Raw genomic sequence first — 14,242 nt, forward strand, 5'->3', positions numbered from 1 at the left:
CTCATAAATAATCTAAAAATTTTTTTATTAAAGAAGGAGTTTTGTTTTTAAACAGTATTTGTTCTGACTTTCTTGTTAACCTACTTGGGCAGGCCTTCCCTCTTCGCCCAATCCAACCAAGAACCCTCGTAGTTCTTGACATTCCGGAAGCCCAAGGCGGCGGCGGACTCAGCAGCCTTAAGGCTACGCTTGCCGATCTTGCAATGGAAGATGATCTCAGTGTCCGGCTGCGGCTTCTCTCTGCCGTACTTGGACTTGAAGTCCTGTGCGGTGGCGGCCAACTCCTGGCTGACTACGCCGAGGGGAATGTTTATGCTGGAGGGTATTTGACCAGTCTCCTTTAGCTCCTCCGGCTCGCGGACATCAATTAGGAGTTTTTGCGGTTCGCTGGGCAGCTTCTTGACCACGTCGTAGTCCACGATTCCAATGGAAGCAGGTCCTTTGCTGCTATAGAGACGCTGCAAGAGATTTCTTTCCGGGATCAGTGTAAGCCTTTGTGGATACATGGTCCCACGGAGAGGAGCCAGGGTCCTTGAGACCGTTAAGGCCATCATATAGTGTTTCACAAGCATATTACGTTTGAGAGTAATCAATAAATTCCACAAAATATAACAATTATTACGTAAAGTCGCAAAGAACAACAAATGGATGCCGGCTCACAGCTGTTAGACAGAGGGTTGCCAGACCAATGGATAATTTAAAGGGAAATTTAAGTAGGGAAATTAAGTCATTTTTAATGTGGTGATTTCTTGCTTTGAATTAATTAATTTTTTATCGACTCAAAACCTCTCTCTTAAGGCCATCAAGCTTTGAGATTAATCAACAAATTCCATAATAAATAACAATTATCACACAAAATCGCAAAGAACAACAAATGAATGCCGGCTCACAGCTGTTGCCAGACCATTGGGTAGTTTTTAGGGAAATTTATGTGGTGAAATAAAGTAATATTAAATGTGGTAAGTTTTTGTTTTGAATGAATTTGTTTTTCAACTGCTTAGACCCTCATTCTTGGCCCAGTCCAGCCAGGATCCCTCGTAGTTCTTGACATTCCGAAAGCCCAAGGCGACGGCGACTTCCGCCGCTTGTAAGCTCCGTTTACCACTCCTGCAGTGGAAAATGATCTCGGTGTCCAGCTCAGGCCTCTTTCGGCCGTAGTTGCACTCGAAGATCTGCTTACTGGCTACCAGCTCCTGGCATACCTGAGCCAGCGGAATGTTGATGCTAGTGGGAATTTGGCCACTTTCCTCCAGCTCGTTCGGCTCCCGGACATCGACAAGTAGCTTCTGTGGTTCACACGGCAACTTCTTGACATATTCGTAGTCCACAAGTTCAATGGCAGTCGGTTCTTGTCTACCAAAGAAGCGTTTCATGTTACCTTTATGGAAAATCAAAGTTAGTATTTGTGGCTTCTTGGCCAAGTGTGCTCTTGAAGCCATCAAAAAGCGTTGTAGCAGCATCTTTTTTTCATTAATTTGTAATTTTTAAACTTTCCAAATAATTTTCTTTGCCTATACCAGATTACTACGATATTATTGCCAGCAGATGCGATGTACATACATACATATACTCTTCCAGACAAAAATCTAGAACTAGGATTTGTAGAAATACAAATTAACTACATAAGTATTGGGCCAATGTCCTGCAATGGAAAGTGCCTTCTCGTCACCGTGCCACCCTCTCCGTACCAGCCAGGTGGTTGGAGGTGGTTCTCCTTAAGACCAGCTGAAGCTTTTTAAGATGCACCCACAGAATACAATACCTAATTATAAATATATAATATACCTAATACCTACCCTAATGTTTGCTGACGCAGATCAGAGCTGAGCGAAAATCTGTTGCCAGGTCGGGCAACCAAAACATCACTCTCCGACAACGTGAAGTGTATGTCAAGGCCTGTGGCCCAATCGCTTCGCCAAATCACACCCGTCACCGTCAGCCTGATAAGTTCAACGAACATGGCTCCCGCCGGCCTGGGCTGGGCTTGATTGAATCAATTAAGCGGAATGGATTGCGATCCCGGATTCGCAGAGCTCAAGTAAACACTTGTCAGGGTGTGCGAACGAGAGCATCTTCATCATCGTGGCGGAGCGGCACGCGCTTGTCTACCCCGAAAGGTTTTTGATTTCGGGTTCCGGTGGCGTGTTTACCATCCGGGAAGGGTATGGAAGTCCCCCTTGCGGTCAGTTCGCACCGATAAGACAACCGGCCGGCCACAGACGTAGTCTTCCTGGGTTCTTCTCCCCACGGGGGTTCAACGACTCGGCGGTTCGGTTGTGGTAGCGTTGCTTATCAAAGGTGATCCTGATAAGACCTCCTAGCCAGCCCACCTCAACAATCGCTGCTCTAGTTAGGGAGCGCGTGCCGAGAATCACTTAATTGCCTTCCGTGGTTGTTTTTGTTTGTTCTCAAATATATTTCGACTTTTTATTGTAAAAAATATGGCTTACGGACTACAGAGAAATGGCAACAATACACAGTGTTAGCTTCGCAGGACGTTGTTCACAAAATACATTTGCCTAGGACACGAGCGTCTAATGCTAATACAACGAGTGATGTGAACAAATGGGTTACAGGACTTTGCACTGATTCGGTACAGGATGCGGCGCCACCTCAAGGGGAGCCGGCAATATGGCCGAGCGACTCGCCTACGCGGATCTTCTGGCCCGCGACGATGTCGAACTTAAAGTTCTTGGGCGCCTCGAAGAGCAGGACTATGGTACTACCCATGTTGAACTGGCCCACAAGCTCACCCTTACCGAACTCCTTGGGCGCTCCTTGGGGTGCCTGGTCCAAAGCGAGCTCGTCATATTCGTAGGTGCTGGGCGGGTGCTTGCCCACGTTGAAACCTGTCCAGCGGTTGGTCTTCAGCTCGGCATCCATGTAGATCTCCACAGAGCCCACGTTGGTGGCGCCCACGGCGGTATAGGAGAAGAAACCGTGCTTCCATTGGCCCATGTACAGAACGCGTTCGTTAAGGCAGAACAGGCCGGGTAGCCAGCCAGCCACCTTGGGGCTCACGGAGAGCAGTTCGCCGGAAAAATGCCGACGGATGGTGGGCTGCCAGGTGGTGGGAGAGTGGAATCGGTGGTAGTCCCCGGGGGCCAAGTATATCACACATTGGTACAGCTCCGTGGAACCGTCGCTCTTCTTCTTCAGAGCCTGGGCATAGGACTCACCAGAGTTGGCCTGTTCTAGTGTCTGCAAGGGTCCCAGAAAGTCCTCGATGCTGTAGTTGACGCCTTTCACCTGCTCGATTAGCGAGTCCGAGGCACTGCCGAAGTGCAGGACCTTACCATCGGCGGGTGACACGACGGGAGCGTTCTGGTCAATAGTGCGTGCGCCTTCCCTGAGCGGGCGTGTGAAGAACTCCGCTAGGCTGTTGTAGTGCTCGTACTCGGGATACTGGGCCTCCGACAGATTCACATTAAACGTGTTGGAGTACCAGCCGTAGACATATGGACGCAGGGTGGGCGGCAGGTAACAAGCGGCCAGCCAGCCCCAGCAGCGACTGAGAATGCGCAACGGCAGGGAGCAGTAGATGCGCGACTGCAACTCGGAGGCAGTCCTGGGCATGCCGTCCCGTTCGCAGCGCTTCTTCTGCAGCTGCCATTCGATGGCCCCGAACACACAAATGCCCATGGGTGCCCAACGCAGAAGGAAGCCGGTCCAACGGGAGAGTACGTTACGTCGGAGCTGGGCCACATCCTGGCTGGGATTCGGTGTCTGTTGCTGCTTGTGCAGCGGCGGTCGTCGGTGGTGGAGCGGAGCCTCCTTGGAGGCGGCATTCGAGGAGAACTGACGAAAGTGACGCACCACCGGCAAGCTGCCGTTCTGCGCCTGAGGTCCCTGGGGACCCTTGATAGCCTGGAGCTGGAGCTGGGTAGGCTGATGCTGCTGCTGCACCACCTGCCTGAGATTGCCGGCCTTGAGCAGGAAACGACCACGAGGTACGAAGTAGGAAACCATTGTTGTAGCCGCTGTTGCGACAGCCCCCGCTGCTCTAATCACGTAATCACGTCTGTATGCCAGATAAAAATGGCACGATGTGTGTGGAACCGGGAACTGGTCGGTCGGTCGGTCGGTCGGTCTTCGCTTCTGTTGTTTAATCTCCGCAGCGCAATTTGGGGGGGCCTTTATGTGACTGGATCCCGCAAATCCGGCTACTGCTGCCTAGGAACAGATGCAAATCAAAACACTGTCATGCGATGGGGACTCGGACGGTGGCGGCACTTTCAGTCGGAAGTCTAAGTGGGGGAGGAGCAAGGAATAGTGGAGGTTTCAATTGGTTGCTTCCGAATCGTTGTGCTGCCTGCAAGAGACTGAAAGTTTTCCATGGGCTGTCGAAACCGAAGAGGCGGCAATGTGACCAGCGCCAGTGCTGCCCACAGCCCCTGCTCGCTGCTGATCGTGTTTAGTCTCAAATAAAGCTAGATTAATTTCTCAAATACTCAAATCTTGATAACAAAAGTACTTAAAGAAAAGGAGAAAACCAATCTGAAATTCCCAGCTAACCTTTTTTTAGCAAGATTAATATTTAAACTAATGGCTCAATTCTTTCCATGCTCTTATCTTTGAAGCTGAAGCTGAACTTTAGATTGCGGAACCCAATGTCCTTAACCTCTAACACTTTCCACAAGAGGTGGTCTAAAATACGTCATATTATAAAATTTTAATCTTTCAATCATGCTTTTAATGACAAATAATTCCATTGACGTAGCAAGCTTCAAATATGCTGTGTCTTTTGGCTTCGCAACATCAAAATAAAATAGTTGATTAAGAAATTAAGAGATTGTTGGGTTCTTTAAAGGTTAAAAGTTGAAGCACACAAATCATTATGCATTATTTTCTTTAATTCTAATCAAGTCTTTTGAGACAAAATTCTAATATTAACTCTGTTCATATATTTCTTATCCTGACATTTTTAAAAGTACATTCAATCAATTAAACAATGTTTTAATCGTATTAAAAAGGATCAACAAATAAATAAAATCGGAATTGGGAAAACTAACCTACAGAAAGACAGCGGGAAATAAGCTAAACTAGGCTATCAGCGACAAGCCAGGCTGGCAGCACTGGCGACGGCACTGCGTCTCATATGCTTTCCGCTTACCAAAACAAAATAAAAGCGAAACCACTCGACTTCTCTCGCAACGGCTTATCAGCAACAATAGTGGTCAAGGCCTGCGGCTCCACGGCACGCTTAAGCCTCTCCTCCGGACACTCTTGGGGCAATGTTTTTGTTTTAAAACTGGTTTTAAACGTTCTTTTCTCTCCGCTTGTTGATGGTTGACATTTTCTGTCCGATTAACTGCGCCGTGGACGCCGTTGCTTCCGTTGCCGATTCGTGCAGGGGTGGCAACTCTGGCAGCAGCTGCAAACAGCTGATCAATTATTTGTGTTTTCTCACTCTCGGAAAAAATAGTTTATATTCCCTTTGAATGCACGGTTCGCAGGACCAGGACCACATATAGCTGCCACAATGAGCGAGGCGGAGAAACACGCGGTTTCCTTCGCCTGCCAGCGCTGTCTGCAGCCCATCGTGCTGGACGAGCAGCTGGAGAAGATCAGTGTTCATGCCATGGCGGAGTTATCGCGTAGGAAAAAAGCATACTGGAAATGCTCATGGTCTAATGAATCATACTTTTCAGTGCCCATCTACGGGGACAATGGAAACACCTTGGACCCGCAGGACGCCAGCAGCTTCGACCACTTCGTCCCTCCCTACAGGCTCACGGACTCTATCAATGGCACTGGGTTTATGCTGGTGTCCGATGGCCGGGACAGTAAGAAGATGAGCGCCGCCTTCAAGCTGAAGGCCGAGCTCTTTGACTGCCTGTCCTCCAACTCTGAAATCGATCATCCGCTCTGCGAGGAGTGTGCCGATTCCATGCTGGAGATCATGGACCGAGAGCTGCGCATCGCCGAGGACGAGTGGGATGTGTATAAGACGTATCTCGACGAGCTAGAACAGCAGCGGGAGGCGCCAAACGTGGATGCTTTGGACAAAGAGTTGGACGAACTGAAGCGCAGCGAGCAGCAGTTGCTCTCGCAGCTGGCCGAGCTCAAGGAGGAGGAACAATCGCTTAACGAAGCTATTGCACAGGAGGAGCTGGAGAGGGAGCAGCTGCACGAGCAGGAGGAGAGCTACTGGCGAGAGTACACCAAGCACAGGCGTGAACTGATGCTCACCGAGGACGATAAACGCAGCCTAGAAAGTCAGATCGCATACTCGCGGCAGCAGCTGGACAAGCTGCGCGACACCAACATCTTCAACATCACCTTTCACATATGGCACGCCGGCCACTTTGGCACCATCAATAACTTCCGGCTGGGCCGCCTGCCCTCCGTTTCTGTGGACTGGTCTGAGATCAATGCCGCTTGGGGCCAGACGGTGCTCCTGCTGTCCGCACTGGCTCGCAAGATCGGGCTTACGTTCGAGCGGTACCGCGTGGTGCCGTTCGGCAATCACTCGTACGTTGAGGTGCTCGGCGAAAACCGGGAGCTGCCGCTCTACGGCAGCGGCGGCTTCAAGTTCTTCTGGGACACGAAGTTCGATGCTGCCATGGTGGCCTTCCTCGACTGCCTCACCCAGTTTCAAAAGGAGGTGGAGAAGCGAGACACCGAATTCCTACTGCCCTACAAAATGGACAAGGGCAAAATTATCGACCCCTCCACGGGAAATTCCTACTCGATCAAGTAAGGCTTGCCATAATTTTTTATGAAAATTTTCATTAACATGGGACCCCCCAATTTATTGCAGGATCCAGTTCAACTCGGAGGAGCAGTGGACGAAGGCTTTAAAGTTCATGCTGACGAACCTGAAGTGGGGACTGGCCTGGGTCTCCTCGCAGTTTGTGTCGCCGTGAGGCAATCGTTTATTTTTACAAATACCTACATATTAATCCTACTCTTAGTGCATAGTATTAATTTTAAAACTATTAAATCTGAATCATTCAAATTTTAAATGCGGTTGTCGCTACTAGTTCTTGATGGCCTTTTTCTTCGACTCTTCTTCACTGTCGTCTGTGTCAGAGTCGGAACCGGAGATATCATCGCCAATCCAGAGGGCTCCCTTTTTCTTCTTTTTGGCCTTTGCCTTGTCTTCGGTGGGAGATTTCCGCTTGGTGCCGCCACTGGTAGAGGGTTCGTCCTGGGCAGCCTGCTTTTCTTTGCTGATCTCCTCTGCGTTCTTTAGTCCCTCCTCGAAGGCGTCGTTCACCTTCTCGGTGAGATTAGCCCTAGCCTCTTCGTACTCGTCATCCTTGAAGTCGTGTTTGGGCACGGCCAGGAGCTTCTCGATCTTTCGCTTCTTGCGCTCCTCGGCCTCACGTTCTCGCTCGCCTTGCTTGTCCAGCCAGGCGCGCACCCGCTTCTCCTCGTTGATGTCCCTCAATCGGCGCCCGCTCAAATCACGGCAGGCCTCGCGATTGGTGGTCTTCTCTATTTGAGCGCCAATGGCTCTAAGCATGGAACCGAACCCACCCTTGCCACCCACCTGGCGGAGGATGCAGTGTACATTTCCGTGAGTGAGGAGCTTGTCCTTTAGGAGTTTGCCATTGCTTATCAGGTAATAATCCTCGGACTGGAGGTTCTGGAAAACGATTAACCACAAACATAAATAAGCAACATCTTGAAATTCAGGCAGTAAAGTCCCGCACTCACCGTGTGCTTCTCGATCCGGCTGCATAGTTCATCATAATCGCTGTCGTCCGCGCAGGTAATTAAATGTTTACTGTTTATAAAAATATTAATGACCATTTCTACGTTCTTCTTTATTCCGTTTTGTGATGGTGCAGCTGCGTGTGTTAGAAAGAGAAAGCGGTGATGCAAGCGTTTATCGATGGTGCCAGGGTTGCCCTCTTTTCGATAAATTGACTAAAATTACCTAAATTTCTAAAATTCGTAATTGATCTAGCTTAATATTCCGTTCAGACATTCTATTATAGGCCTGCGTTATTTAATGCCTACCAAAATCCTGGTGCTTTGCTTGTTTTTAGCGTATTTCTCAGATTGCCGCCATTGCGTTTTTCTTTATGAGCGAGTTGGCAGCACCGTCCTCTCGCACACAAAGTCTCATTAATTAGTTCGCATTTTAGACGACGAAGGTAAAATTTCAGCGACGTGTTTATCGTACATTTTTAAACAGTAAACCCAACGAAAATTGTGCAAATTTGATAGAAACCGGTAGCGGCTAATATTGGCCGGGCAGTGAAGTGTGCGAAAAGAGTGCAGCGCATGTAAAAAGCGGTAAATTTACAACCGCAGCCACGTCACAGAGAGCGGAGCGCATAAAATGTCGAGCGAAGAGAGTGCGGATTTTGGCTGCGAAATCATGAATTCTGGGCAGTGTCTAACAATGGGACAGGAATATTGTACTTAGCCGCGTTTAATGTTAATCCCAGCTTTCGGCATCGCGTTTGGGGCGCGGGCGTGCGGGGGTGTGGTGCGGAAGGGAGAGGGGAGCGGCATAAAAAGATGGCAGCACAAAACCGAGCGAGATACATACATACATACATATATAGACGGGATGGATGGAAGCGGCAAGCTGAAAAGGCAATGAAAAGTCCCACATTCAAATTGCATTGGTGTTAGTATTGGCATTAGTTTTAAATGCTCAATAACCAAAACCGAAAAAAGCGAAGAAAAGTGGCGACTCATGTGAGCAAAACGCAAACAAAAAGACCAGCGCAAGACGCCTCTCTGTGTCCGTGTGTGTATGTGGGTGCGTCTGTGTGAGTGAGTGAGTGTGCGAAAAGAGACGAAGAAAATAAGCAGCAGCAAATGAGCAACAAAAACCACCCCGCCATCCCCCGATTCCCGTTCCCTTTTCGCCGTCTCTTCTATTCTGTTCTGTTCTGTGACTTTGACTGACATTTTCTAGCGCCGCCACCGCCGCCGCAGAAATAATCAAAATCAAGTTTAGTGCCATGCAAATTGAAATTTGATTTTGCCGTAAGAATTAGGAATTGGAACGCAACCGACAGAGACGGAAAAAAATCTAATGCAACCGTGCGTCCGCCGGTTTCGCAAATTTCCCTCCTCTTTCTCCATGTTATCGACGGTCATTCATCTTCTGGTTGATTTTCGTTTTGTCGTTCGCCCTATTTTCGTGTATGCGTGAGTGTGCGCTGTTCCTCTTAGAATTCGGGTAAAGTGCACCACAGAATACGGGCCATTATTAATTATAAACTAAATCATTTTGTCAGACCCGCAAATTCGTTGCGAATGAATGGCTTTTGTCAATTGTTGGCGATTTGCTTTGTTATAAAAGCGGCCAGCCTCTCTCTTTCTCACCCTCTCTTACTCTCTGCACGCGTAAGTGTGTGCGTGTGAGGGAGCGTGCGCACGTGTGTGCGTGTCCCTGCACTGCTTTGCCGCCTTCGGTGGCTCTTTGTTCCTCGCTGAGACAGCGGGAGCGGTAGCGCAGCGTTGGGAGCGAGCTCCATTTATATCCATATCATTTGCCTAGCTAATGCCTCCACCGATCATGTGCTGTTAGACCTTGTCCCACTATCCCGAATATTACAAGCCCTCCAACAATAAACCGAAATTTCAAGCAGGGCTGTCGCATATTTACGGAAATATTACAAACGAAAGTCCGTAGAGCGATCTTGTATTTATATCCCTTTGAAGGATTTTGCAATAAACAAGTCAATTCAATTATTTAATTTATTATTTGCATACAAATATGGAAAATTTTTGTTTACAAGTTAATTTTCTAATTTTGTGTCTTTCTTTTTTGCAGCAGTGATTCCCAGGGATCAGCTTCGAAACCCAAAAACTGCAACAACTAATCACAGTTAACCTGCGAACCCTTATATAGCCAACTAATTTTTGTACAACAACAAAAGCAGAGATATAGGAACCGTAGCAACAACTGCAACTAAAGTATTCAAAAATACATTTATACAATCCTGTATATTGAACGGACAACTTATTTATAATAAGAGAATCAAGGGATCGACGAGCAGTACCAAGTACCCCAAAGGCACGCAGGGAATCCCCAGATCCAGATCCAGCCTCCCCAAAGTAAAACGGTGTTATATCCATATGAGCATAGATTGCGACAAATCGTATATTCCAAAACACTCCATTAGCGATTAGTTAGGACAGATATATTTATACATATATATACATATAGATGTTTAACAAAATTTTCAATTAGGCGCCAGATTAGGAACGAAAGCAAAGCAATATAAACGACGAACCTCAGAGATACAGCATATATAATTTATATAATCCAAATAAAAGATCCCAGCCAAGACGAGAGTGAGTTCGTAGTATAGACTATCGAATAGTTTCAAAATTCTAGACCAGTTCTTTGTTAGCAACTAGCGCACTCTTTAGACCGCAATCAACGTATTTAAGCCCATTTTGTACATGCAAGCTATTAGATAGGAACCCAACAAGTGAGAGTGTTTCGAATACCGCACTCCTTCCGATTGATGCGGACGCCAGTCTAAGTGCCGGGTCCTAGAATATAGAAAGTGCCGAGTTCAGCAGAGTGCAAGAACCTAGTGTAGATCCCAGACATCCGCCAGCCATGGACGAGTCACAGCCGAAGACCCTTTATGTGGGCAATCTGGACAGCTCCGTTTCCGAGGACCTGCTCATCGCCCTCTTCGGAACCATGGGCCCCGTCAAAAGCTGCAAAATAATCAGAGAGCCGGGAAATGATCCGTACGCCTTTATCGAATATTCCAACTATCAGGCAGCCACCACAGCCCTGACCGCCATGAACAAGCGCCTCTTCCTCGAGAAGGAAATCAAGGTGAGTGGGAAATATTCGGGGGTTTGTAACATGAAGCGAGCTTCTACCCAAAATGCTTTTAACTGAACAGCAAGGAGGACCTTTCTAATAGAAAAGGCAACTTGTAACGTAACTATTTCACTTACTACAAACATTTTTTTTTCTACAATAATCATACCTCACTACTGCGATCATTTTTTAAGGCGTTAAAGGTCTTTCACTAATTGTTCGAAATGACACGAGTTGGGGGGAGTAGTTTCATTACGCACAATAATTAATTAGCATTTATTGACCATTTATAATTTTCGCAGGTCAACTGGGCAACCAGTCCCGGCAATCAGCCCAAGACAGACATCAGCTCGCATCATCACATATTCGTGGGCGACCTTAGTCCCGAGATCGAGACGGAGACGCTGCGGGAAGCATTCGCCCCGTTCGGCGAGATCTCCAACTGCCGCATTGTGCGCGATCCGCACACTATGAAGTCCAAGGGCTATGCCTTCGTGTCGTTTGTTAAGAAGGCGGAGGCGGAGAACGCCATCCAGGCGATGAACGGCCAGTGGATCGGGTCGCGATCGATACGCACCAATTGGTCCACGCGCAAGTTACCGCCGCCGCGCGAGCCGTCTAAGGGTGGTGGCCAGGGCGGCGGCATGGGCGGTGGTCCCGGTGGCAACGGTTCCGGAGTGAAGGGAAGTCAGCGCCACACTTTCGAGGAGGTGTACAATCAATCGAGCCCCACCAACACTACCGTATACTGCGGCGGCTTCCCGCCGAACGTCATCAGCGACGATCTGATGCATAAGCACTTCGTCCAGTTCGGCCCCATCCAGGACGTGCGCGTTTTTAAGGACAAGGGCTTCTCGTTTATAAAGTTCGTTACCAAGGAGGCAGCGGCCCGCGCTATCGAGCACACGCACAACAGCGAAGTCCACGGAAACCTGGTCAAGTGCTTCTGGGGCAAGGAAAACGGCGGCGACAACTCGGCTAACAACCTCAACGCCGCAGCCGCGGCAGCAGCCTCGGCTAACGTGGCGGCTGTGGCAGCGGCAAATGCGGCGGCCGCCGCTGGAGCGGGCATGCCCGGTCAGATGATGACGCAGCAACAGATTGCCGCTGCCACTGGAGCGGCGATACCCGGCCAAATGATGACTCCCCAGCTCGCAGCCGCCACAGCGGCGCAATACCCTTATGGCTACCAGCACATGAGCTACTGGTATCCCCCAGCGGTGAGAATTTGTTGTCTTAAATATTGCTCCACGATGGATGTATATTTTGGAATATTCGCAGGCCTATCCCACAACCCAGATGCAGGCGCAGTACATGCAGCAGGGCTACTATCCCTACGCCTACACCACCAGTGCTCAGCAAGCGGGAGGCGTTCGTAAGTGTGCCTGAGACATCCAGGCGTCCAAATCCTTGAGTTGAGCATTGCCTAATCTCGTGTTACCCATTTTCAGCTGCCGGCTATCGCATGGTGCCGCCAAATGTAGCATGGGGTGTGCCCGGAACTGTGGTGCCCGGCGTTACGGCCGCCGCAGCTTCAGCGGCCGCAGCAGCGAACGGTTCACTTGCCCCCCAAATGATGTACAGTGCTGCAATGCCACAATACCAGACCCAATGAGCTGAGATGTGACGCCAGCTTCGACGTCGTCTGCAGCATCCGGGCAGTCGCCCTCAGCCGCAGCCACAACCGCCACAGCTGCCACAACTGCCCCATCTGCCGCAGCTGCAGCATCTTCAGGAGCTGCAAGCTCATTACACACGTTTAGGCTACCTAGAATACCGGGTAGTCCCAGCCAAGGTGGAGCTGCCCCTCATGATTCTACCCGATAGCAACCACATCAACATTAACGGCAGCAGAGAGGCAGCGGAAAATTAAAGATGGACGCTTGTCCAGGTCGGTATTGTGGCTACGGTTGCGAGTGATTGCGGCGGACGGAAGCGGAAGCATTGGCAGAGGGTCGGGTCAGGTCCCCCAGCCGATGGTCGAGGCGGTGCGCGTGGAACTCTTCAAGTGAACCACGCTGGCAGCGACAACTGAAACATCAACTGAAAGCTCCGGGCGATGGGCGGGTAGCTGTAACAATCTAATCCAATCTTAAGTATGTGTTAAAATAATTTAATGATTTTAAGTTTAAGCATCAATAGGCGATATAAACGAGACGGAAACAAAATAAACCGAATGGAAAACTAAAAAACAAATTTAAAAAAAAAAAAAAAAATCAAGTGAGAAACATCGGACAGCAAATAGAGAAAAGGCAAAAAATACGCGACAACAGAACAGAGCAAGTTGAGAGTGGAACAGAACACAATCGAAACCAGAACGTGACAAAGCAAATTGTAATTGTAACTATGTGGAACATGTGTCAACGAAGAAGGGAACGGATGCAAAAAATTAGGATGAAAGAAAAGCAAAGCAAAGGAAAGCCACAAGCAAGACGAGAAAGCAAAACACGCGAGGAAAAACAAATTTAGTCAATAAGAGATTGTAAATTTGGGCATACATATTGTGTATTTCCAATGTGAAAAACGAAATGCGATATAAATATGTAAAATGTAAAATAAAGAAACAAAAAAATATATAAAACAAGTGAGAAAACGAACGAAACTTAGTTTCTTTATAAAACTCAACATAAATTTTACTCAAAAAAAAAAAAGCAAGGGAAACAAAAATTTTTAATGTAATTCTATGTTTTTCCATTCTTTTAACTTTAAGGAACTAAAATATTTTCAAAAGTCTACAGAATGAAGGTTATAATTAGTATATTAAAATTTTACTTATCTGGGACCTGCATATTTTATTCTGAGTCTGTTTCCGAACATTTTGCGAGAATTGCGTATGGAATTTTTATTTACTAAGAATATTTAGGTTTCCAGAGATGAAAATATTTACCTCTTATTTTTGTGCTCCATAGACAGTTTTTCAAGCACCTTAACGTTCGGTAATACCGCGTTTTTTAATGTTCTAAAGGATCCATCACGACAGGTTTTTATGTTTTTTTTTTTTTTTTATAATCTATCAAGAATCTGTGTAATTATTTGAATGAAAAATCATGAAAATGTGAAAGGTAAGTTAACAGGAAAGGAAGCTTAGTTCGGAAAGACAATGTTTGTAAACCCTCAAAAAAGTATTAAAATTTTAATTTGTATTCATAACCTAAAGTAATATTTTTTTTAGGAAAATTAAAGCTTACAAATTATAATAACCAAGTAAAAAAAGCATCAAATTCAATTCGGAAAGCATTTCTATACTATTTTTTTCTGGGCTAATAAAACCTGCATAAATTTAAAATTTTAAGAAAATAAATTATTTGCTAATTTTGAAAATTTAATCAAATTTAGAAGAAGTAGGCTAAAACGATATATATAACTTAAGGGTTCTAAAATAACGCAGTGAGCGTTTCTAGTTTCTGACCGAAATTAGAATACCCTGCCAAAGTATAAAAATACAAACACAAAGTCCGTAGAAGAAAGTTTAAAAAACTA

The 14,242-nt window shown here is 47.1% G+C and overlaps 6 protein-coding genes across 12 annotated transcripts; 2 read left to right on the top strand and 4 right to left on the bottom strand.

Annotated features, from left to right (window-relative positions):
• Positions 1-8: 8 nt before the first annotated feature.
• LOC108084558 (rhodanese domain-containing protein CG4456-like) lies at positions 9-669 on the bottom strand. Its single transcript, XM_017180813.2, has one exon. The coding sequence runs from the start codon at positions 570-572 to the stop codon at positions 81-83; it is 492 nt and encodes a 163-aa protein (XP_017036302.1). The 5' UTR covers positions 573-669; the 3' UTR covers positions 9-80.
• A 242-nt stretch (positions 670-911) lies between these two features.
• On the bottom strand, positions 912-1,948 carry LOC108084557 (rhodanese domain-containing protein CG4456-like). 2 transcript variants are annotated; one of them, XM_017180810.2, is made up of 3 exons: positions 1,797-1,907; positions 1,565-1,731; positions 912-1,511 (listed from the first exon to the last, which is right to left on the bottom strand). In XM_017180810.2, the coding sequence occupies exon 3, from the start codon at positions 1,458-1,460 to the stop codon at positions 990-992; it is 471 nt and encodes a 156-aa protein (XP_017036299.1). In that variant the 5' UTR covers positions 1,461-1,511; positions 1,565-1,731; positions 1,797-1,907; the 3' UTR covers positions 912-989. The 2 variants fall into 2 exon arrangements, with proteins under 2 accessions (XP_017036299.1, XP_017036301.1); XM_017180812.2 differs by lacking the exon at positions 1,565-1,731 and having other exon boundaries at positions 912-1,378; positions 1,797-1,948.
• A 444-nt stretch (positions 1,949-2,392) lies between these two features.
• Positions 2,393-5,255, bottom strand: Pisd (phosphatidylserine decarboxylase). Of its 4 annotated transcripts, none has more exons than XM_017180806.2 (2): positions 5,114-5,255; positions 2,393-4,247 (listed from the first exon to the last, which is right to left on the bottom strand). In XM_017180806.2, exon 2 carries the CDS (start codon positions 3,967-3,969, stop codon positions 2,614-2,616), a length of 1,356 nt encoding a protein of 451 aa, XP_017036295.1. In that variant the 5' UTR covers positions 3,970-4,247; positions 5,114-5,255; the 3' UTR covers positions 2,393-2,613. The 4 variants fall into 4 exon arrangements, with proteins under 4 accessions (XP_017036295.1, XP_070142403.1, XP_070142402.1 ...); XM_070286302.1 differs by having other exon boundaries at positions 2,393-4,173; positions 5,114-5,251; XM_070286301.1 differs by having other exon boundaries at positions 2,393-4,322; positions 5,114-5,248.
• A 74-nt stretch (positions 5,256-5,329) lies between these two features.
• On the top strand, positions 5,330-6,968 carry Atg6 (Beclin-1-like Atg6). 2 transcript variants are annotated; one of them, XM_017180807.3, is made up of 3 exons: positions 5,330-5,597; positions 5,652-6,699; positions 6,764-6,968. In XM_017180807.3, exons 1-3 carry the CDS (start codon positions 5,483-5,485, stop codon positions 6,867-6,869), a joined length of 1,269 nt encoding a protein of 422 aa, XP_017036296.1. In that variant the 5' UTR covers positions 5,330-5,482; the 3' UTR covers positions 6,870-6,968. The 2 variants fall into 2 exon arrangements, with proteins under 2 accessions (XP_017036296.1, XP_041630504.1); XM_041774570.2 differs by having other exon boundaries at positions 5,330-6,699.
• On the bottom strand, positions 6,849-7,921 carry LOC108084556 (splicing regulator SDE2). The gene is made up of 2 exons (XM_017180808.3): positions 7,666-7,921; positions 6,849-7,594 (listed from the first exon to the last, which is right to left on the bottom strand). The coding sequence occupies exons 1-2, from the start codon at positions 7,759-7,761 to the stop codon at positions 6,983-6,985; spliced, it is 708 nt and encodes a 235-aa protein (XP_017036297.1). The 5' UTR covers positions 7,762-7,921; the 3' UTR covers positions 6,849-6,982.
• A 48-nt stretch (positions 7,922-7,969) lies between these two features.
• Rox8 (TIA1 cytotoxic granule associated RNA binding protein Rox8) lies at positions 7,970-13,364 on the top strand. Of its 2 annotated transcripts, none has more exons than XM_017180802.3 (5): positions 7,970-8,108; positions 9,749-10,774; positions 11,065-11,982; positions 12,044-12,137; positions 12,214-13,364. In XM_017180802.3, the coding sequence occupies exons 2-5, from the start codon at positions 10,547-10,549 to the stop codon at positions 12,375-12,377; spliced, it is 1,404 nt and encodes a 467-aa protein (XP_017036291.1). In that variant the 5' UTR covers positions 7,970-8,108; positions 9,749-10,546; the 3' UTR covers positions 12,378-13,364. The 2 variants fall into 2 exon arrangements, with proteins under 2 accessions (XP_017036291.1, XP_041630503.1); XM_041774569.2 differs by lacking the exon at positions 7,970-8,108 and adding an exon at positions 8,117-8,250.
• Positions 13,365-14,242: the final 878 nt, after the last annotated feature.

The sequence above is a fragment of the Drosophila kikkawai genome, chromosome 3R (assembly GCF_030179895.1).
Source record: "Drosophila kikkawai strain 14028-0561.14 chromosome 3R, DkikHiC1v2, whole genome shotgun sequence".
NCBI lineage: Eukaryota > Metazoa > Arthropoda > Insecta > Diptera > Drosophilidae > Drosophila > Drosophila kikkawai.

Excerpts from the sequence above, each read along its gene's own strand:
- LOC108084558 (XM_017180813.2), bottom strand. The coding sequence starts at position 572 with ATGCTTGTGAAACACTATATGATGGCCTTAACGGTCTCAAGGACCCTG.
- LOC108084557 (XM_017180810.2), bottom strand. The coding sequence starts at position 1,460 with ATGCTGCTACAACGCTTTTTGATGGCTTCAAGAGCACACTTGGCCAAG.
- Pisd (XM_017180806.2), bottom strand. The coding sequence starts at position 3,969 with ATGGTTTCCTACTTCGTACCTCGTGGTCGTTTCCTGCTCAAGGCCGGC.
- Atg6 (XM_041774570.2), top strand. The coding sequence starts at position 5,483 with ATGAGCGAGGCGGAGAAACACGCGGTTTCCTTCGCCTGCCAGCGCTGT. Across the intron at positions 6,700-6,763 it reads GGAAATTCCTACTCGATCAA|GATCCAGTTCAACTCGGAGG; the intron begins GTAAGGCTTGCC and ends AATTTATTGCAG.
- LOC108084556 (XM_017180808.3), bottom strand. The coding sequence starts at position 7,761 with ATGGTCATTAATATTTTTATAAACAGTAAACATTTAATTACCTGCGCG. Across the intron at positions 7,595-7,665 it reads GCCGGATCGAGAAGCACACG|AACCTCCAGTCCGAGGATTA; the intron begins GTGAGTGCGGGA and ends ATCGTTTTCCAG.
- Rox8 (XM_017180802.3), top strand. The coding sequence starts at position 10,547 with ATGGACGAGTCACAGCCGAAGACCCTTTATGTGGGCAATCTGGACAGC. Across the intron at positions 11,983-12,043 it reads GCTACTGGTATCCCCCAGCG|GCCTATCCCACAACCCAGAT; the intron begins GTGAGAATTTGT and ends GAATATTCGCAG. Across the intron at positions 12,138-12,213 it reads TCAGCAAGCGGGAGGCGTTC|CTGCCGGCTATCGCATGGTG; the intron begins GTAAGTGTGCCT and ends ACCCATTTTCAG.